The sequence below is a fragment of the Lepidothrix coronata genome, unplaced genomic scaffold (assembly GCF_001604755.1).
Source record: "Lepidothrix coronata isolate B3197 unplaced genomic scaffold, Lepidothrix_coronata-1.0 Scaffold102, whole genome shotgun sequence".
Lineage (NCBI taxonomy): Eukaryota > Metazoa > Chordata > Aves > Passeriformes > Pipridae > Lepidothrix > Lepidothrix coronata.
The window spans coordinates 3,167,274-3,190,040 of NW_016690282.1; the positions used below are offsets into that span (position 1 = coordinate 3,167,274).

The following is a 22,767-nucleotide window of genomic DNA, read 5'->3' on the forward strand; positions in this document are numbered from 1 at the left end:
TATTTTGAAGAATAAACCTTCTCAACTTTTGAGATGCCAAAGCACAGAACCAGCATATCCCACACGACACCTCGATGGGGTAAGGAGAGCGAGGGCTTCTCCCCCTTTGGAGCAGCACAAGGGCTGTTGTCCACCTCTCTCCAACCAAGGCAGCGGTTTTGTGTTTGCTAGAATATTATAGCGTAAGAAAGTGCAATGAATGAATAAACAAACATATAAAACAAGTGGTCAGGAAGGAGCACAAGGAGTTGTCAGACTTTCTTTGGTGCAACTTTGCTTTAAAATTGTCCTACTTAAGCCTCATATTGGTTAAGGTTTGATCACCATACTCACTACATAATAAGTCTATTATATATCAGTACACTCTTGAAGAAGCAGGAGTAACCAATATGAGTATGACAAGAGGATGCTGTTTTGAGATGGATGTAATTAGAACTGAAGAGGAGGGGGAAAAAAAAAGAATGAGATGCAGGTAGGGAAATACAGTAATACCTGAACTACAGGAATATGTCCATGCAACACAGCAAATGTCAGAGCTGTCCAATGGCGGGTCTCAGGGTGGACGGATGGGTATTTATGAGCAGTACTGACAACCTACAAACAAATTAAAGTTATTTTTTTAAAGAGCTATATGTAACAAAATTCAACCTGCCTGAAAGCCAGGCATGTGAGGGAGTAAGTGAAATAGAAAACCTGGGAAAGGTGCTTTATAAAATGATTGGCTTCATATTTTTCCTGCAAAATTTTTCTCAATATTAAAACTGTTCATGCTGATTTGACAGCTTGAATTGAGTTCTTACCAAATGAAGTCTTTTACCAACTACTGTAGCTCCATCTAAACCACTGGCCACCAGATTCTTTTGCACAAGGGCAAAACATCCACAGCTGGTTACAACAGCACACACTGGGGAAGCAAGGATGGATCAGGACACTTACAGCTAAGGACCACTCCCACTGACTTCTCCAGACCGTGTATCAACAGCCCCAGGCCTTGGGACTGCTCCAGGCCCAGCCAAATTTCTTTGCACTTAAATCAGTATGACTTTTGTCACTGCCATCATGAAGGACACATCACAAGCCCTACCCTGGAGCTTGCAGGCATCCTTCCAGACTCCTCCTCTCTCACCAGAGGAAAAAGAGATGTGAGAAGCAATGGGGCAGAGTGGCACTTCAGAAATGTTTAAAGAAAACTGCTTTTTACTGCCTTCTCCTGTCTGAGTTGAGTTAAAAGTGCAGGGTGGTGACAGTTAAAAGAGATGCAAACTATACCCTTAGAAAACAAAATGCTATTTTTCAGATTGCTCCTTCCATTTTCTATGCCTTAGTGCCTTGTGCTTCTAATGTAGACTTGGGGAAGATGAATAACCATTCTTTGCTTCAGTTTCCCTGTCTTAGAGATGGGGGTATTAATATTGATGAGGTTCACAGATATGGTAAAATCTAATGAACGTTTGCAATTCGAGACTGCACACTCAGATGGAGTGTGACACTAAAATTCAAAATCTTGTTATTGATCTTCAGAAGAGGACTAAAATGAGAGTAAAAGATGCACTGTCTCTCTGTTTCACCAGCCAGCTATGCTTTCACTACCTTATCTGAAGTACCTTTATCCATACAGGGGAGCGGGACCAGGTATTAAATATTCGGTTCCATTAGCAGCTCACATTTCCAAGCACCACATGCAGTGTTTTGCCAAAAGCAGGCCCTCAGTCCCAAGGACAGGGATGAGGGAAAAATCTGAAGAGCCCATGCAGATCCCATAGCTTGCCAGAGGAGCGGATCTGCACCAGCACCTGGCTGTTATCGCCCAGATTTGCCAAGGAGAGACCTCAAAGGGCAACAGGAGGAGCGTGTTGGCCTCTGAACAAAGGCACAGGGCTTCTCAGGGTCTGGGTTTGCTCAGAAGGAAGAGGATCAAGCAGCTCCAGCCTTGGGGTTTAGGATGTGGAGTGAGTAAGAGCAGCAGAGGGTAAGGATGGGCAGGACCACGGTCTAGTGAATGCATCCAGCTCCTCCTCAAGCACATGTTCTCACCACTGTTTGGGGCAGTCCATGGAAAATGGCAAAGAAAATGAAGTCATTTTAACTCCTTTGCTCCTTTTTTTTTCGTTTAGAGTTCTTTCCAGCCGACGTGGTGTTTGCAGAAGACCTGTGGCTGACCAGGCTTTTAAGGTTGAGGTTTGCTGAGCAGCTACAGGTCCCATTGACTAGAGAGCAAACTGCAGCTTCTCAGCACATCTGGAAATAGAGTCCATTTGACTAAAGATGGGCAATCAAAAAGGGAGGTGCCTAGCATTTTAGGCTACTTTTGGAAACATATTTGCAAAGTGAAAGGGGGAAAATTATGCAGGCACCTGACAGAGTATTTATTTTTGTTCATGGTTGATTTGCCTTTTTTTTTGCCTTAATTGCCCAATTTGCACAGTTGGTTGTGGTGTGCACAAATCATCTTATAATTGCACACCATAATTATTCACAGTTCTTGTCCCAAAGTGTTTTCATTTGATTTTAGAGCAAACACTCTACAGTAATGAATCGAGGAGGTTCGCATTCCTCACTGGAGCTGTTCTCTCAGATGTCAGCAGTTTCAGGAAGACAAAACTGTTTAAATTAGCATTTGATTCAAGTCTGACAGATTACTGGAGCAATTGGGAGGACTGCTCCTAATGAAAACTCATCCTAGCTACCAAATAATGCCATCTCATGTCTGAGCCACAGACAGGGTTAAAGGAGAGCTCAGTCTCTATGCCATTCAGTCTTTGGGCTCGCTAGGGGTTCAAATATTCAGTTATTGTCAGCTCTTGGTGGTGTGCTTGAATGTGGGGAACTGAAATCAGCAGCTGATTTCATGATAGTAACAACTGTCAATCTCCTACAGGTGACATCCATTTCTACTTTCAAATTAGACTTCTCAAAAGTGCAAAACGTCTGTCTGAAGCAGTGACTACACTTTATCAGCTCGCTCAAGTCCAAACAGAACAGATGGAACATAGATAAGTGAAGCAGACAGCTTAATTTACTCATGACTTCAACAAATTGAAACTAGAATCATTAACAAATAATTCTTTTGTGGATTTTCAAACGGCTCTTTTAAATGTACATACCTGCATTGCACAGAGTTGGACCACAATCTGTTTGGTGGACAGATTGTGTAAGTTTGTGATGTGCATTCATCAAAAAGACATTAATATTCTGGAAGCTTCAAGCTCCTCATCCAACAATTTTTAGCCCAAGGTACTTTGTAAAACAAAACAATGGAACCTACATCGCACTTGTGTGCTGGGGATGCTTACCTGGAACATCCCTATGCATAGAAATGCTCGAGCTTTTGCAGGTTATCAGATGGGTGTTTCTTTTACCCTCTTCATTTAAACCCAGATGAGATTCAGGGAGTCCTTCCAATAGCATTAGAGCTGTGCTTCGTGCTAGTGCTAATGCCCGTATTCATTTGCAGTGTGCAAACACAACTAAATCAGTATTACCTGTGGGTTAACTCCGATGACTTGACCATTTCTATGCAGTGAATCCCAATGTTAACCTAATGCCATTTGATTTCACTATTCATTTCAAGTGGTCCCATCCAGGATAACACAGATTTATTTTCTCTTTAATTCTTGGGATTTTCGCTCTGCTAGAGTTTCAGGGGGTAGTTTAAGATGTAAACAAACAACAGAACAAAGATACAACCAACAAAAAGTCCTCACCTCAGCATTTAGATCTGCTCCAGCATCTAGCAGCATCTGCACCATAGCCTCATCACCCCTGACACAAGCATACATCAGTGGAGTCATGCCCTAGTTCATTTTTTGGAGTTAAAAAACAAAGGAATTGACAAATTTAACACAGAACTCTCTTTGATTTTTTAAAACAATTATTCAAGTATATATCATCAAGACTAACAATATGTATTTAATGAAAGCCATTACCTCTGTTACACACAGGCCTCTCAGAGTAGGAAAAGCCAACCATTTTTGTAAAAATCTCCATTTTTGTTGTCACTTGCGTTGACTGCTTGTATTTTTCATATTACTTTCAGTATGGTAAGTGGAACTAGGTGTGCCAGCCTCACTCCATCCTCATATACTAAACTGAGTATTTTTGTCTTTAGGGTCCCAGCAGAGAAATGTTTTCACCAAAGCAACTATTATTTCCACTGGTATTTTGAAAAGACAGTAATTCTACTCAGTTTTCTACGATCACAGTGTCATAAAATCTAACTTTTTAATTACTGAAAGAGCCTTTAAAACATCTCAAGTTTCTTTTAAGATAGGTTAGATTTGAGCACAGCTTTTTCAACACGGATACTGTAAGGGGCTGGAAATGTCAAGGCTTTGTATAGTACTCTCTAGCAAACAAGGACTTAATTTTAAATGAAATGCCAGATAGCTTTGTTGCAAGTTGCTGGCTCTAGGAAAACAAGGCCCTTCTTGGAGAAAAAGTAGATTAAGTGACCCTTCTATACAGAATCACTGCAATGCAATTTGTATTAATCTGAAATACCTGCTATGGCTGATCACTGTCTCCCTTAAGGTAAGTACTACTGTGGCTGTGGTAATGAATCCAGATGAAACCATGAAAAAAAAATCATTAAATCTACAGTAAATTGTAATAGCTGAAGCTGCTTATTAAATACAGTAGGGGGTGTTGACCAACAGCCACCAGTTGTTTTGCAGTAAATCTCCTGAAGCACACAGATACCTCTGATGCATGTTTTTAGCCTATGCTTAGGTCCCCCAGTAAATCTGCGGTCAGACGATAGTCCCTTTGCTGTTTAACCTCAGTGCTGCTCTGAAGTGATTTTCAGAGAAACTGGAGGCACCCAGCCTGGCCAGATACAGATCCATGACAATGCTTTCCCTAGCAGGAGCCCAGTACCACTATTGTTGCTGAATTACCCCACTTTTCCTGTCTGTATGCAGGGCTAAAGGTAATGGGTTCTTATGTATGGAAGGGCTGCTCTTGCAGAGACAATATAAATTAAGGTTTGTCCCTGCAAGGTCCTTAGATCCTCCCTGAAACACACTGAGCATTTCCCAGGATCCAATCTGCAGTGTACTCATGGAAATGCAGAGTAAGGGAACAGGTACTTGGGGCCTCATACCATTATTAAGAAAAAACAAGTTCACCCCAGGCAAGGGAAGTTCTTGGGTGACTTGAAGGTACTTGCAAAGAGAATTTGAAATTACTTCAGCTACAGTCAATAGCAAAACATTTCCTCTGGCAGTCAACAAACACTACAGGAACAAACAGGACCATAAGAATTACAAAAAATTGTGTTTGTGCCTTGAAACACAAGGATAGGATAGCAGTTTAAAATTAAATACATGTTCCTTCAACTATTTTTTCAATTTCTGTAAGTGGCATCATTCCATAATTAAGTCAAGTGTTCAGCACAAGGGGTCTAACCAGATCTGTAGAAAAAGAATTCGAAAACTGGGTGCCAGGGCTCCCCCCTGCAAGACACAGCACATAGGGAGCCATGGTGAAGAATCCTGTGGCAACACCCAGAGCCAAGGGTCTGCCTGGGAACCACACAAGATATTTTGATCCTGCTGATGCTGAAGGACTTACAACTGACTAAAAGGGGCCCAGAATATCATGCTGCAGTATCAGGGTTTTAAAGAGTTAATGAGGTCTCTAACCTCCCCTTCCCTTGGACTGCTGTGCCTGCTGCTTTTGTCTCTGCCAGTCCCCCCAGGCTTGCCCAGCAGCTGAGCCTTTTGCTGCAGCACCATTCACCCTCCTCTCTTTGCATGTGGGAGAAATGGATTTTTAATGAGCTCATTATTAGTGTTCGAAGCACACACAGGAATATGGTAACAATGTGCACAATCAACACAAAGGGCATTGGTTTTCGGCAAAATACAAAATTACTGTCTTTCTTTCAGCTTTGTATCACTTATGACTCTGTCCTGCAAGATGTGGGACATCTGATCCAGTGAACCATTTAAGTACAGGCTTAACTTTCACCCAAATAGGATGTAAAAGCACGTGTTCAGAGTTCAACATATGATTAGGTACTCTGATGAACCAAGCCAGAGTGTTCCCAGTTTTCAGCCTGGAGGACAGACGAAATATGCTGTGAAAAGTTTCCAGGTTGAGACTAACTTAAAATAATAATAATAATTTTAAAAAGTATAATAAATGTATGAAGCTTGGAATGAGCTGTCTAAAACTGGGTTTTTTTGCGGGGAGTACTGCCCTGTTCTAAAGCTTTTCTCAGATGAATTCACAATATTGACTCAGACTGAAGCTACTGAACAGAAATGCAACTCACATTCCTGGAACAGCATTCATCTCAGAAGACCTAAGTCCATGAACAGTCCGGCTCGTGTTCCAAGTGACCACCTCAGAGGTGGCAGCCATCTGGCTCCTGCCAAAGAGGATGCCACAGCTCTGGGAACATGCAGTGATGAACTATCATCAGGGGCACCAAAACAGTCAGGACGCTCTATTTCAAAAGGAAACATGGCCTGACCTCAGCGAGCATCACAGTCCAGCAGATTGCTGCCAGGTAGCTGCAGAGGGCAGGTTTATCCCCAGACATAACCACCAGCCTCATTGGGGTGTAGCTCCAGGGAAATTTAGGCTCTTCAACTGGTGGATGTTGGCCACAATGATCAATGGAGGGGTAACTGCTGAGATACTTTCACTCCTGCAAGGGCAGTTCAAACTGGGCTGAACTCAGTCAAAGAGTGCCAGCAACTGATCTACTGACAGGAGTTCTGTGGTGCACATGAAATGCATTGCAGATCCCGGAGCAGCATTCAGTGGAAGGATGTTCACCTCACAAAGCCCTGTCTCACACCACTGTTCATGGCATTGAAGCAATTTTAAGTATTCAGATCAACACTAAGCTCTCTTGGGATCTTCTGGCTTCACTCGACTCAGTTCAATTGTTAAGAAGATTCCAGGGGTGCAGTCGCACTCATGCTGAGTTACCCCAGTACTGACAAATCAATACAACTCAAAATGACCCAACTTAACGCAGATGTTGACCTGTCAGAGCTTTAACTCAATGCAAAGTAATGCAGGAAAAGCACTAAGGTCCTATCTATGAATAGCTGAAAGCTGGGGCTCATTTTCTGTGATAAGCAGACAAACCCCCCACATTTCACAGTTACCTCTTTAAATTTCTATCCCGTTACCTGTTCACTCATGCTGTTAATCCCATCTGGCCCCAGCAAGGATATGGCTTGTTTAACCAGATCCGTTCGGCCACAGTTGAGCATCCGAAAACCGAGGTCTTGCTTGAACTTCGCTTCAGTGGCAACTGCATCCAGTTTCCGAGACGCACAAAAACAGTCGTCGATTCTGTGGATGTGAGAAATAAACTCCCTCAGAGGACAATCAGAGGACAGACCTTGCTGTCCCTAGGAAAATAATACTTTGCCCTGTCTTTGAAGGATTTAGGTCAGGCACACATCCTTTGACCTATATGTGCGAGGGAAATGCTGAATGGAAAATGATAATGCAAGCTAATGGAGATTGCCCTTGGTCTCTCTTTCATGGGACAAGTTATACATTTCATTAAAAACTGGGCAAAAAAAGCACAGCTTGCACTTGATTTTGTTTCCCTGTTTAAGCAATGCACAATACATTGTCACCACAAGTTTTTCTTTCTCTGCATGGCAAGGTTATCCAGTTCCCCTGATCTCTGAAAACTTTCAGTGACTTCAGTAAGCTTTGAATTTACATCAAATGGATGTATAATCCATTTGTTGACAATACAACAAAGAGAAAATACTGTCACTCCAAACACCTACAGCATAGCTCCAGTAAGAGGGAAGCCTTTTTGGAGCAGAAAGTGCTAAGTCACAGAATCCCAGACAGGTTGAGGTTGAGAGGGACCTCTGGAAGTCAGCAGGTTCAACTCCCCTACTTAAGCAGCGCCACATGTACATCAGACCACCGTGCAACTGGGGACAAGGCAATCTTGCCAGGTAATCGTGGCAAAACACTGCAAATCCTTGCTGGCTGTGTCTGACACATCAGATATCATTCTTTTAAGGTCTTATTCAAACTGTAAACTGATATCCATTCCAAATAAAAGAAGGCCTAAGAGTTATTTGGCCAAGATGTGAATCTACAGCTCCAGAGAGAGCCAGGCAATTCAAATCTAATGTTTATCCAACTTGGTTTCATCTTGTTAAAAGACAGGTTTGCTTTTCTTTCATGCTGAGGAGTGTCTGGAGCAGAGGGTGTAGTCCAAATCCACAGTGCTTTTGCTGTGAACTTGGATAAAGGACTGTTTGGAAAAACACCGTTTTCATTCTACAAAAATGCTAGGTCAGAAAATGAGGGGCTACTTATGAAGGAAAACCAAAACAGAGATCAAAAGTGAAAAAGTCAAGCATACATCAAATATTTGTTTTCTATTTCATATTTAAAAAAAAGCAGCAAATCAAAAGAAAAATACAAACAGCACATCATTATAATTTAAATTTCTTCTTCAAAGTTCTTTATCAGAGCTTTATAAAATATATAACACTGCTTAATATTTAACAGCAGCATGTAACAAATATGCTGTTTATACAGAAGCAGTGGTATGTAGCAATAGCTACCACTTTTCCTCTTTCAACAGAGGAAGGAAAGTGAGATGGAAAATACAAAGTGTTTTGATCAAAGCTTGTGCAGGTTTGAAACTGGCATCTGAGCTCAGGCTTGCTCTCTGCTGTGCTGAGCCACAACCAGTCTGGAGGACAACAGATGTTTGTTGATGTTCATTCTATGTGTTCAGTTTGGGCTTTGACTGCTAAAAAGTTCATGTCCTAAGAATGCAAACAAGGTATGCTTGGAGTATCACTACTCAAGGGAACAAGGATGATGTTTCATCACAACAATATGTTGCAAGATTAATGGACGACACTCAGTCACAATAAACGCACCGCAACAGCAATAGCAGATTCTGCACCAGTGATATGCCCACAAGAGAGAGGAAGAAAGCAATGCATAGCAAGGCTGGGGTTTCTGCAGTAGTTTCTGACCGAGTTTAAGGAAAAACCAAAACCAGCACAGATATGCAGGGCTGAGCTCACTGACACTGAGATCCATGGGAGCAATTGAGGCTAAATACATTCACACCATATGGCTCATTTCTGACACAAGAGCTACAGCAACATTTGATGCTTGTTACCCCCATCCATGAGATGCTGGAAATCATCTGTGCCCTCCTTTAATGCTTGGCAAAGATAAAGCATGCTCAGAAGTTAGGTGGTGGGGGTTTTGGTGCATGGAGAGAGAGTCTGGACCTTCCAGCTGCAGCTGGCCATTCCCAGATGACTCTGGGCTCTAAACAAGATGGTTCCTCAGCAAAGTGGAAAGATCTAGATATTCTCTGCAGAGGTGTCTGTCACTATGAATCACTGCCTGTGTTAAGTCACTGCTTCATAATTTGTACTGAGGTATATAACCTACACTGAATAAAATGGGTCAAACCCAGTGCTGGCAGAAACAGAGTTTCACTGACGTCAGCCCAGCTCGGTGCATGAAATATGATAGCTGATGATCTCCTCTTTTAAAAAAACCCAGATTTTGACCTGGGTTGCACACCCACACAAGGAAGGAAAGACCAACATGGACCTATCTCACCTACCATGTATGGGATGCCCAGATCTCTACACTGGCATGGGTTCAAAACTTACTTGCTTCTTCACTGGGAACTCCTTCATGAATTGGCTCTGGTCTCCTACAAACATGTCAGTTCACCTGCTTACTATAGTCAAGGAAGGAAACCCATGAATTCCTGATGATATTGAGTATCAGCGAATTAGTACTCTTTAATCAGCTGGGGGGGTAAATGTCTTGGTCCAAGGGCTCCAGGATGCTACAGCTGTAAAAACACTGCAACAATAACATGGATGCAGGAGTGCCTGGGCTGACAAAGTCCGATCTACACCAAGTACCACAAAACAAGAAACCACAACTTAGTACCACTACCAGTGGCCCACTGCCTTTTTATACCCCAAAAAGGACCCACTGTGAGTTACAGCCCCAATTTATGGGACATAGCAAAGGAAACTATATGGCAAAATCTGATATAGACCACTGTCAGTAACCCCATTGTCATATGTTGACTAATAAAATGGATAGTGATCAAACTGGTGAGTTTAACAGAACAAGAGCGTGACTCGAGGGAAAGGAACAGAGGACAAGAAGAGAAAGCACAGCAACGTCTCAAAAAGCCAGAGAGGTGAATGAGTTAAAGAAAAGGAGATTTAACACGTACTGATAAAAAGTAATGACGAGACATCAAAAATGTTCAGGAACTACAAGTACAAATAGAAGAACACAGCATCACTTTTAACACTGGAGAAAGCCAACTGGGAAGACAGTACAGTAGGCAGACTGAGCAGAAACATTTCAAAATGAAAACTGAAAAATCAAAAAAAAACCCAAACCCACCAAAAATCAAACTTAAGCCACCACAGTGCTGCATTTTCTCTCAAGTCCTCTTTCATCCCATTCACTGTATAGTGTTGATTCCAAAAGAAGCAGAGAGTGTCTGCTCCGTATTATACTGTATAAAGGGATACTGCTCCATCATGGACACCATTCAGAATCATAAACATCAAAGAATGCAAGAAAAAAAAGGAGGAAGGGAATAGACACCCAGGCTTGACTTGATCAAGACTTCTTAACTTTGGACTGAAACAAACACACTGACAAGCTATGAAGGGGTGGGAAAGGGATGGGAAGAAGCTTGAAAAATAAGGCTGAGGAGGAACAGTTAAGTCAGCTAAATATATATAGGGTCACTTTTCAGAGTTGTGAAACTGTGCCTGCTAAGCAAGGGAAGAGAGCATAAGCGCAAAGAGAGCTGGAAACCTCCCCAGTTGCACAGTCAGTTCATGGCCCTTTTGCCAAAAAGTCTTTGTGATCTTTCCAAGTGCACAGGAGGCTGACACCAGCTCAGCAGCAGGATGTCCCCCCAAGGCCATCTTGGTTTGTTGCCAGAGTCTGCCAGCCAGCAGAGTTTATCCTTTCAGATGAGTTTCATCCTCATCAGAGGTCATCCTTTCCCCAAGACTTGCAGAAAAGGTGCATTTTCATTGAAGGGGCAGGGAAGGCTGATGAGAGAAGCAAAAGACCAGGGGGGCCAATGTTCTTCTCCTCCTCTTCTACCAAGGGACAGTCTCAGGATGGCAGGACATCACAACACCAGATGCTGGCTGGGTTAGGTGAACTTTGAGGTCTCCCAGAGGTGATACAGTAACAAAGGTAGGACTGATCAACATCTTTTGAGGGTGATACTCTCAAAAAAGACAGAGTCCATTCTGGATTTCCCTATTTCCTGTGGGGCTGGGCAGGCTCCTTGGCACCACCACCACTGTACACACAGTCTCACTCCCAGAAGTGAGATTAAAATTGAATTAATAATATACACTGATCCTAGTCCTTGTGCTCGACAGCAAATCCACCCCTTTTAATTCAGAGTTTCGATCACACAGACTGTCATCTCTTTAGCAGGTCCCTCGGCAGCGTGAATCAAGCAAACAATTGCCTTTATAAAAAATAGGAAAAATAGAAACAAGTGAAATAATCTTGATTTTATATTTGCAGTAAAGCTGTGACCACATTTTTTAACTTATAATGCAATATGATTTTCTCCAAGTCCTCATTTAATTCCTCACAGATATTGCCTCTACAGCAGTTATCTTCAAGATCATTACAGTGTTGCCACTGCACAGAATTAAATTTACCGTGGCTTTATATGGGGAATGCCATGGTAACATTAATTATTTGCAAATGGTCACTGTCAAACACTGCATGGTGACCATGACATTCTATCATATCCTGAAATACTCAGACCTCTGAAAGGAGTCAAAGATAATCTTCTTCATTTGTAATGGGTCCTAGCAGTACAGAAAACTATTTTCCTTTTCCCAAACTCCCATTATGAAAACATAATGCAGCACTTCTACAGCAGTGGTTTAAACACAAGGGTTTGGTTGGTTTTGGTTTTTTTTTTTCATTTTCACTCAGACTGGCTAAGATAGAGTCTGTGCAGATCTTTAATAAGTTACTCATGGGTTGAATACATTTGGGAAAATGGATGATTCAAAGGCAAAGTGTTTCCATCGTAACTGGTAGATGCAGTTGATTTAAAAGAAATGGAGTGCAGACTCTATTGAACAGCAGGACAAACGCTCCCCTTTGCTGAAAGAAACAGATCATCACACTGATAGCCAAGCATCAGAATCTTGTTTGTCCACCTGGGACTTGATCATCAGCCCTTTCAATTAAAAGAATGATAATCTAATAATTAAGTCCATCACTTTAGCTCTGTGGAATTTATTCAATCTGTTCTAAATATGAATGAGGTCTTGAGTCAGAAATTACAATTCAGCTGGTTGAAGTCTGGAAGGAGGCATATTTTAGCCAGCAGGATACATGCATTTGCAATGCTGAATTTCTTGGGGTCATGGATTGCTGTTTTGATCTGGGTTGCACAGCCCATAGCACAAAAGAGTCTTGTTCCTTGTCTGGGGCTCTTCACTGAGACTACAGACACAAACAAGAGTAAGAGCAAGAGTAGGAGCAGCAGACAATCTGATTTAAATTTGAGAGCACTACTCCAATGTGGAACTTTAAAAAGGAATATAATGTTGATATTAATAGACCTGCAATATATATAAATACTATACTGAGACAATGATTTGCATTTTCAGTTTTGGAGAGAGGGAAATATAAACACAAACATGTTGATCAAAGTGATGAAGAGCACTACTTTTTAATGTAGATATAGAAGATCTCCATTTACTTTAATCAGGAGCTAAATTAAGACAAGAAATAAATACTCCAGATATTTATTATCCAATCTCTTATTCTTGTCAACAGTCTGAGACTAAACTGGTTAAAAATAATGGAAAATACATTAAAAAAGTGATGTGACTATCAAATCAAGACCAAATCTGTATTTCAAAAGAGTCTTAGTATTCTAGTTCCACGTATATAGGTCGGGAACCATGTTCAAAATTGAATCTGAGTTCAGATTCCAAACAAGGCCACGGTATCATTGGAAAACTTCAGTACAGATTCATCTTTCATATAAATAGAGAGCACAAGTCTTCACTAATGAGTGGAAGACAGTATGTTACCTGTATCCTGATTATTATATTCAGGAATGTAATAAAGGAACATGTAATGTAATATATTCAGGAATGTAACAAAAGGAACAGAGCATATGAAACAGCAGCAATGATCTTGCTTGCAGTGAGAAAAAGGCGGCTTGATCCTAAAGCCTGCAAAAATGCAAGTGTATTCTGCCCTAAAAGTGAAGAAGAACATGAGGACCGGGTCCTCCCCTTTCAATATTTTTTTTTTATTATTGTTGTCTTCCAGCAGACGGTTGGCAGGACAGGTTGAGATTCACCCCAGGAAACCTGTGCTCTACCTTTTAAGTAATAAAATCTCCTTCATATGCTGGCACCATCTGCCCCAGGGAACTGCTGGATTTTGTCGAGTAGCTTCTTTGCTACTGCTCGTGTTTTTCTATCTAATTACAGCAATAGCCATGGCTGGTGTTAAAGCAGTAGTGAAAATCTGTGGGAAGAACAAGAACATTTAAGAAAACTGGCAACTACCAACCATCCCTACTTAAAAGTGGCTATATCTAATTAAACAGCAGAATTTCTTCACAATTTTATACTCTCTCTCCTTCTCCAGAAACTCAGCCCCTTACCCAGCACATTTTAAGAGAGAGCAAAGAACAGTGGAAATATTTTTCTGCCTTCAAATCTCTATTTATTACAGTCTATTTATATTTTCATGCTCTAGTACAAGCACAAGATTTCCATAAATAAAACATTAAATGCAACTCTTCTGCTTTCACTTTCAAGTTAGAATTGCATATGTGTGGTATAGTATTAGGATGACACAGCAAATGGTATAGCCTGCTCTGAAAGAACAAAATAACACATCTTCCCTTTCCATTACCATATTTTCCCCTTTCTACAGTTTTAAGAAAACTCTCTAGAATGAGCCAAGGATGCTCTCATGTCAAATAATCTTCACTCTTCAGATGGATAATCCTATTTTCCTGAAGAGCCTTCATTAAGAGGGATGGTCCCAGACAGAAAAGCAGACTTAGGTATTCCCAGGACAAGGCTAATTGGAAATCGGGACTGATTTTCAATTAAAGACCGATTTTCAAAGGCACTCAGACACTGCATTTGCCCAGAGACCTTTCTGGATCACAGCTGTAAATGCAACTCTGAGCACTGGGTGAGACTGTGAAGGGTAGCAGCTGAGGGAGCATATGGGACTGGAGGGTTAATAAACCTGGTCCTATGCTGCAGCAAGGCTTGGATATATCTACACTTTCAGTCTGAACTTACTCATTACTTGCTAATATTCACATACTCCTGTGTCCATGCTGTCCTTTAAATAGTATATTTTTCCTTCCATGCTGTTTACTCCTGATGTATTTCTGGAGAAGGGCCACATGTTCCCTCAACACCCACTTCGCCCAGCTGAGCGAGCCCCTTTCTTCTAGTCTGCCTTCACGAGAACATTTTGTCAAAAATCAAATCACCCCAGCCCATTTCTTTCTACCTTGTCCAAAGTGAATATTTTCTTGACCAGGACACAGGATTTGTGATTCCACATCACTTCCTACCACTTTTATGTGGCATCAAAATTTTCCTGCTTCGACTGGAAATACCTCTCCCGATGCAGCCTCAAAATACATTTGCTTCTTTCATGGCTGAGGAAAAATCCACTTTTGTGGTTTACAATCATTCTGAGATTAAATACTGCTCTAAAGCCTTTCCCACCACCTTTCCAATACTCTGCTCTCAATATAGTATATATTATTCTGCATATATAGTGTATATCTTACAAATACACTGCAGTGTGTATTTTTCTATTTAATCTCCACATGCTTGCCTTCCGTTTGTGGAAAACTGCATTTCGTCCCGTTTATTTTGTCCCAGCCCTCAAGGTCATCCACTTTTTCCTGGATGATTTCCCAAACTTCCTCTGTCAGGACAATGCCTCTCAGCATCATGGCATCAGCAAATTTTAGCTTCATGAGCACACTGCTAAGATCTGTGCCAAAACCCTTTCTGAAAATTAAAAAATACCAGTTTTTAAGAGTGAGAGCTGAAGGTCCCAGCTTGCAACCCCATCTCAGCCAACCCAGCGCTTGCCACTTCTCTTGAAGCCAGCCCCTGCTCACTTTCCAATTTCTTTTCTAACCCCCATCTTCTCCATCTTAATAGCTCTCTGCATGGACTGTATCAAATCTTCACTCAAGTCCAAATAGATGAAATCTACTGAATTTCCTTGGGGTAGAAAATCAGTTATCTTATCAAAAAAGTTATTAGATTAGCCTGGCAAGATCTATCTTTAGAAAATCTGTGTCACATTTTATCCCATTTTTCCCTCAACAACATGTCTTTAATCAGTCTTTGCTTGAAAAAACATTCAAAGGCCTTGCACTAACAGCCTGGAATTTTCCTTGGATCATTTTTCATCCTTTTCAAATGTTGGGCATTACTATTATTAATCCTTAGAGTTATGGCATCACTCCAGGCTTTGTTAAAAATATTTTCCTCTGACCCCCTCATTTTGTGAGGCAGCTTTTTCTCTTTGTTGGGATAGAGGTTATCTGTTCATCCTGATTTGAGTGCATTAAGCTGCATAATTTGCTCTCCTTTTGATTACTGTTTTTCCATTTTCATAACCTTGCTGCTGTGATTTATTTTTCCAACAGGATTTTCTTCCTCAAAACCAGAGGCAAAGTATTCACTTAAGTTCTTGGGTGATGGCCTCTGTTGGCACTGATGCACACCTCTCACAGGTGTTCCAGCATCTCTACATCCTCCAGGATTGTCATGATATGTTGCCACCAGAAATGAAGCCCCTGACTCTGACAAAAAGCACGGTCTTCGTGCTGAGCAATACAGGATGCTCCTCCCTTTCTCTGTTCCTCTGCTGTCAGCCTCCCATCCCAGATGTAGTCATGCACCAGCAATCCTCCCCACCATGTCTAACACATTGGGTTTTATTCGTTTTAAGCAGAATGGAGGAAGGAAAGACATGCAAAGAGCTTCTTGTGTTTAGCTGAAGCAAGGGGAAAAGTACCCCTTGCAGATGTGATTATAAGGAGAAGCCAAAACCAGGCATCTGTTTGCAGTCAGGCAGTTCCAGTGCAGACTGAGCACTGATGCTACCTTATTGCAGTAGAAAGGCAGGTCAACACAGTTTTTGCCACTATGTCCCTTTTTGACAACAAATCACCTTCATCCCTGATGTCTTCAAGGTCTAGAACAGGGAGCAGAGCACCCACCTTCACCAGATTCATGCCAGCAGACAGCTACCTTGCACACAGTTCTCTACTGACTCCACACAGCAGCCCCAGGTGGCCCAAAGGGCCTGTGTACAGGCAAGGCTTAATTTAACTGTTGTCTCCCACTGTGATAATATCCTGGACACAACTTGGGTTGCCATCTCAGCTAGCTGTTGTGCATCCAGCACTCAATCCATCTGTGAAACCTACCTCCTTGCAAAAGGTGGAAACAACTGATCTGTCTAAAGCTTTCTCTCCTGGGGGAAGGTGACCATTTATATGCCTGTTCATCTCTGAAAGCTGGGGAGAGGGAAGAAACTTTCTGGCCCATCTGCTGCTGTAAAATGAAAAGAAGTCAGGAAGGACACAGGCAGCTCCTGACTGATTCCAGCTTCCCTCACTCCTCTGCCCAAAGCAAGCACAGCTCCTCTGTCAGGAGATGAAAACATTGAAAGAAATTAAGGTGATGGATTTTTTAAAAAGGATCAGAAAAAGGGTGGAACAGAGGAATGAAAGGCAGAAAAAAAGCAGAGACAATTTACACAGCCACAGATCAGGAACCTCACTGCTGGAGTACGTGATTGTGCTGGGAAGTGTCACATGAATCTGCTGGGAGACCTCCATGCTGTAGTCCAGATAAGAAGCTGAACATTTGGGTTTTATCCAAACTGATCCTGAACTTCACAGCCTTTTGAGATCCTGCCAATCTCTCCCTCTGCCCATATGCAAGTCTTTCTCCAGCATGGAAGATGATTTTGCTTTATGTGTTTGCAATGACAGGTTGTGAATAAACACAACAACCATGAAGTTATCACATGGGACCATGGGAACTTTTGGGTTTAGGTCTCTATGTTTTAGGGACTAAAGAAGACCGTGAATGAAAAGCCTAGAAATTGAACCAGTTTCAAGGTTCTACTTGCTAAACCCTTACCATAAAAGTAACAAAATTTATCAAACTAACTGCATTTAAAATCCTCCAGCTTTCATCTGTTACACAGCTTATTTTAAAAGCCATCCCCTGCAAAGTTGTATTCCCCCATCCAGTGTTTGAATTTATAGAACTGATGCTCACTGAGGAGTTGAGAGTTGGAAAGGCACCCTCCCTAATGGGGAGGCATGAAGGATTTGTGTTTGGCTTATGACAATCGGGAGTGCTGAGGGTCTGCTGAATATAAATAAAAAATTAAAAGCTGCAAAGTTTCAAATTAACATCCTCACATTATTCTTCAGAAAAGTTTGGTCCTTCCTTTGATCTCAGGATTACAGACAGCCAGGGTCTTATTTGCAGCTACACAAAGAACCTGCTGCACTATAGTGGCAGTAGGCACAGACCTTAAAATAAAACCCAAAGCACATGAATAGTCATTTGCAGACCTCTGTCAGCACTGTAGAGAGACTGTCATTTTGGGACATCAATGGATGAACTGGGCCCCTGCAGTCAAATACGGGCATACTGCAAAGGTTGGTCTCTCTAAAATCCAGAATTTGTCTCAGGAATCATTTCTCTTTTTATTCTCACCTGATTAATCCCAGGCTGCGTTCTTCAGGCTCATTCCCACTTGCAAGACAAGCAGGACAACAGCAATCATTTGTGTTCTTTGTAAAATGAATTCTTACTGGCAACTTATAAACTAAATGCTGATTTGTTCCGCATAATTAATAAATTCTTCTGCAGTATAATACAACTCTCTACAAGTTCAAATTATTTTTAGACTCCTGGAAAATTGTCTAACAGTTGATGGCATATTATATATATATATATATATATATATATACACACACACAGAGTCAAAATACAACTTTAGCAGTGGTATACTGTAAGTTCTTTTAATCCTCAGATATTTAACTGTATCTACCTTAATTTTTAAGACAGAGGATGTAGGGTAGAAACATTATTGCCTTATTTGCAATCCTGCCTGAATACTTGGAGAGGTATTAAATTAATTGTGCCTTTTCAGAACCAACTGCTAGGTCTTCAGACAGAGTGTAGTACCTACACCTGTAAGTCCTGACATTTCAGTAGGGACACAAAATGCAGCACTTCTGGAAATGAGGGCCGAGATGGGAAGCAATTACAGCCAAGGTTTGAAATGTGAAACGCTCAAGATTTGGCTTTTGAAATTCAACATATTTCTTCAATTAAATATTGAATAGCTGCGACTATAAAAAGCCTATGTAGATCTCAAATTAAAGTATTATTCACTCTCTGGTGAAAGAGGAGGTCAAGGCCAGAGCCAACAGAAGGCAGCTGCTCCGATGAAGGTTGTCACAGCTAATCACGGGAATCACCCCTCTGCTTTCTGTGCTGCAGGAAAGAACGCACCTACTGCTGTACGGACAGGCAGACTGCTGAAAATTGGGGTTTGGGTACAAATTTGTGAAGCAATAGCAGTAAACAATTTCTACTTTGGCAGATTCAGAATGCCTTTTCATATAAAAATCAAAACCAAACATGTTCTTGACTCCAGAATGGCCCTAGATCGTACTTTTATACAAGTACACAATAATAAGGCAAAACAGACACTAAAAACATATCCTGGCAATAAATACTTTAAGACTCCATTAGAAAACCCAAAGGTCACATCTGATACGTGAAAAAGTCAAATTATCTAAGCTGACATTTACAACTGATTTGAACTGACATTAGCATGAAAAATACAATTTTACTGCAAGAAGTAGTCTTACCTATAAGTTTTAATGTGCCCTTTAAGCATTAATGCTGAAAACAAAGCCCTGAAAAATATCTGCAGCCCTGCCAATTACATTTCAGTACTTTATAGCAAAGCAACGTGAAGCAGACAATTAGCAGAAGGTTTCAGCCCCTCATTAGCAAGCAGAATCTAATAGGAAGAGGAAAAAAAACCACCACCATATGAGCTCTGATGAGCAGATTAGGGGCTCGATCCAGCTGTGAGATATTCAGGCACCCATTACCATGCAACCAGCTTATCCACGGATGTGAGCAAATACCAGGAGCTGATTTTGCAACACACACAGTGACGAGCCGGAGCATCCATGCGCCTCTCCAGGCAATAACAGAGCCCTCTGCCTGCCTGCTTGCTGTTCACTAGGAGAGAGAGACACATTTTGCACAAAGCAGCCGATTTGCGTTTTGTGGACTTACTTTAACTGTCGAGGTTCGCAGTCAACTCCCGGCAGCAGGAGCCTCGCTGCCTGCCGTACGTCATCGCTGTCCACCGAGAAACTGCGACGGTGCCCCGCGTGAGCCACGGCAACCCGAATCCATTCCATCAGGGGAGGCAGCACAATGAACGGCCTGGGGAAGCACACAAACATGAATGCTACAGTACCCTGGCACGGAAATAACAGGTAGAGAGAAAGAGACACCAGGGGAGTGCATGTGTGTGCGTGTGCATATATATGGGAGAATATATATTTATGGAGAGAGAGAGAGAGAGAGAGAGAAGGGATCAAGCAAAATGAAAGAATGGGAGAGCAAACCAGCTCAGCAATTTTCAAGTAGGTCTCAATGAAGATGTCTCACCCTGTCACCAGAGCAGGATTATTTGAAGAGTGAGATTTATGAGCCACGTTCATTTATGGGGCTCCTGTGAGGTCAGTGCACCTGCCTGGCAAGCCCTCTTTCCCCTCCTCCCATCCTTCACACAATGTAATCCCAAAAAGAGGGCATAAGCCTGGCACAGGACCATGTCCTGCTCTGGCTGACACAACGGCCTGGGTATGCTCCCCTGCCACTTTACCACAGGGATAGGAGAATGAACCTGGGCAGAGAGAAGGGATGCCTCCATCCCGAGATGCCAAGGATGGAGAGGGGATGGACAAGGAAGTCTCCAGCATCTCCTGCTGATGCAACGCGCACTTTGTGCTCAGCACGGAAAGTGGGAGACTTTGCAGCCGATGTGAAGGTTATCTTTGAGTGAGGTCAGAAATCAAGACCGTTTTGTTTCACTCTTAGGAGTATCAAACCGCTACAGCTTTGGGTGCCAGCTGTTCTGCCAACTGAGCAAAAATATACAAAACCAACCCCCAAAGTGAATGGTGGGACTCTGGGCCACAGCCTCACCTTGAGCAAAGTTTGGGCACTATCAGAGACATGGTCCTTCACAATGCCTGTACAGCTCTGTGCCCCAGTGAGAGCTGCACAAGCCTTAGATGAAGCATGCAGCACACAGTTTGCTCCACCTATGTTAAAAACTACTTGGGAACCAAGAGAAAAATGCCAAACTTAAATGAGAACCATAGCTTCAAGTCCTAGTTCAGAGATAAAACTAATAAAATAACTGCAGCTGAACACCTTGAAGGTCACTGCAAGTCTCTTACTTGCCTTTCCTTCTGTGGTCCCTTTTCATGGAAAAACGGAAAAAACGCCTGTATTAGGTGCAGAGTAGGCAAATATTTTACATTTTAAATATACAACTTTACCTCAAAAGGATCTACCCTGAGAAAAATTATTTAAGAAGATGTTGATTCTGGAATATCTTTTCCTATTTATAGCTCTTTCTGCATTTATTTCCCTTTTTGAGGACTTGGCTTTACATAGCTCTGATATTAATATTCTTGAGGAGGGATGAGATATTTCAAAAGCGCCGAAGGACAGAGAAACCCTGAGGCCACTAACTTTCCCGAGGACGCCGGGTTCCCAAATCTCATGGGCACTTAAATGAACAACCTCTTTTTGAAATATGACATCTTTGGCCGACTTGCCACTTTCATCATTATTCTATTCCAACACATTGCCGTCACCTCAAGACCAGGCTGCATTTGTTTCCAAGGTTTTTTGCTCTCCCCAGACCTGCCACAGGCCACATAAGGAGGCAGATAAGGATGGAACATCTTCTCCCACAGCTCCCGTGAAACGATTTCCATAACTCAGCTCATTTGTCATGAGGGTGGCAGGAGTCAGAGAAGGGAGAGTGGGGAAGCAGGGGTGTATCTGCTCCTAGAAAGTGACCTGCTCCCCAGGGCATCTTAGGAGTAGAAGGGACCCTCTTCTGCAGCATTAAATAGCTGAGGACAAGTGATCAGCAGGAGTTTTTTCACCACTTGCTGAGCAAACAGCAGAAAGGGAGCTGCAAATCACACTGGAAGTGTAAAACTGTACGTAGTTACAGACATAACTTGGTTCTAGGAATACAATTAAAGGAAAACTCAATTCGAGGATATGTTTTGCATGACTGAACACTTTGGATCAGAGAAATGAAGACAGGCTTGTACAGAGCCTTCCTATAACATCTGCTGGGGGAACAGAAAAGCAGAGAGCTGTGGCTGAGCAGGGGACTCTGCGGTTCACTTTTCCTCCTCTTGTGCAGGTCAGAACCCCCCAGAACAAAATTGGCCCTACCACAGTAAGGAGCAGAGCAACTAAAAATATCTACAGGAACTGAGATAACTGCACTATAAAATTGCATTTTTTTCTTTTCCCAGACTTGCAAGCTTCAACAGAGAAACAGAAATGAGCATGGCTATTTGGTGCAATAAATCCCAAAGGGGAAGAGAACTGGCGTTCTGCAGAAGCAGGGGAATTTTCTATGAAGTCCAATTTCAGTCCTAGATAAGAATGCAGAGTTTACTCACAATATATTAGATTCCTTTTTCCGAGGCAGAAAGAAAAATCATCACTGCATATTTCAGCATGTCAGGGAATTTGTATTTTGAGAAGAAAACCAAATATGTCTGAGTGCAATAGGTTAAAAATACCCTTCAAGAGCCTATGCACCATGTGAAGGGGATTTTTTTTTTTTAAATACTGCTTGTGTGCCAAAGAAGAAAGAGGAACACTAAGTTATAAGGGTGTGACAACCCACAAGACAATGTGACATCAGCAAGAAATATTTCACTTCTCAAATGGCACTGTGTGAAAATGGGTTAGGCAAACACATCATATCACTGGTGTATATGTTGATTTATCTCTGGTACAAAGGCAGGTAACAACCAGGAGAGTTCAGTAATAATGTGTTCAAGAGCAGATAAATAGCAAGTAAGTCACCTAGTTATATGCTTTGGAAGCATGTCTTAATTAAACTAATCTAACCATGGTAGGAACATGCTGGGCTTCTGCCTCAAGGATATGGAAAGTCAGGAGCAGCTCAACTGCTGCAGAAGCACCTTACCTGGGCTGCAGGTCAGTGAGTGCTCTGACCTCCTCCTCCTCCAGCCCATCTCTGTACTTGTGCTTAACTTCAAATGCATGCTTCCATCCTCTTTAATTCCCTGCAGTTCAAAGTTAAGCATGGACTTAAGTAGTATCCCCCAAAAAAGATGGTTTTTGGCATAGACTTGTATTTTCCTGAGCTGACATCTAAATGGAAAAACATGCCAGATCAGGAAGCAGGGAGAGGTCTCTGCACAGAGCAATTCCCATCCCACGCGAAGGAGCTGGGAGGTGGAGGAGGGATGGAGGAGGCCAACATAAAGCAGATCCCAGAGGGCTGGACCCTTCTGGGCCCTGTCCCCCTGTTCTCAGCAAGGGGGTAGCTGGCTCCTCTTGGAGC

The 22,767-nt window shown here is 42.1% G+C and overlaps 1 protein-coding gene across 2 annotated transcripts in view; it reads right to left on the reverse strand.

The window, feature by feature from the left end:
• BTBD11 (BTB domain containing 11) overlaps nucleotides 1–22,767 on the reverse strand; it is a 182,629-nt gene that overhangs the window by 39,490 nt on the left and 120,372 nt on the right. For both annotated transcript variants that reach the window (XM_017823415.1, XM_017823416.1), the window contains exons 4-7: nucleotides 19,419–19,571; nucleotides 7,149–7,314; nucleotides 3,705–3,794; nucleotides 493–594 (exon numbers count right to left, since the gene is read on the reverse strand). In XM_017823415.1, the coding sequence (XP_017678904.1) occupies nucleotides 493–594; nucleotides 3,705–3,794; nucleotides 7,149–7,314; nucleotides 19,419–19,571 (511 nt within the window). The remainder of the gene's footprint in view (nucleotides 1–492; nucleotides 595–3,704; nucleotides 3,795–7,148; nucleotides 7,315–19,418; nucleotides 19,572–22,767) is intronic.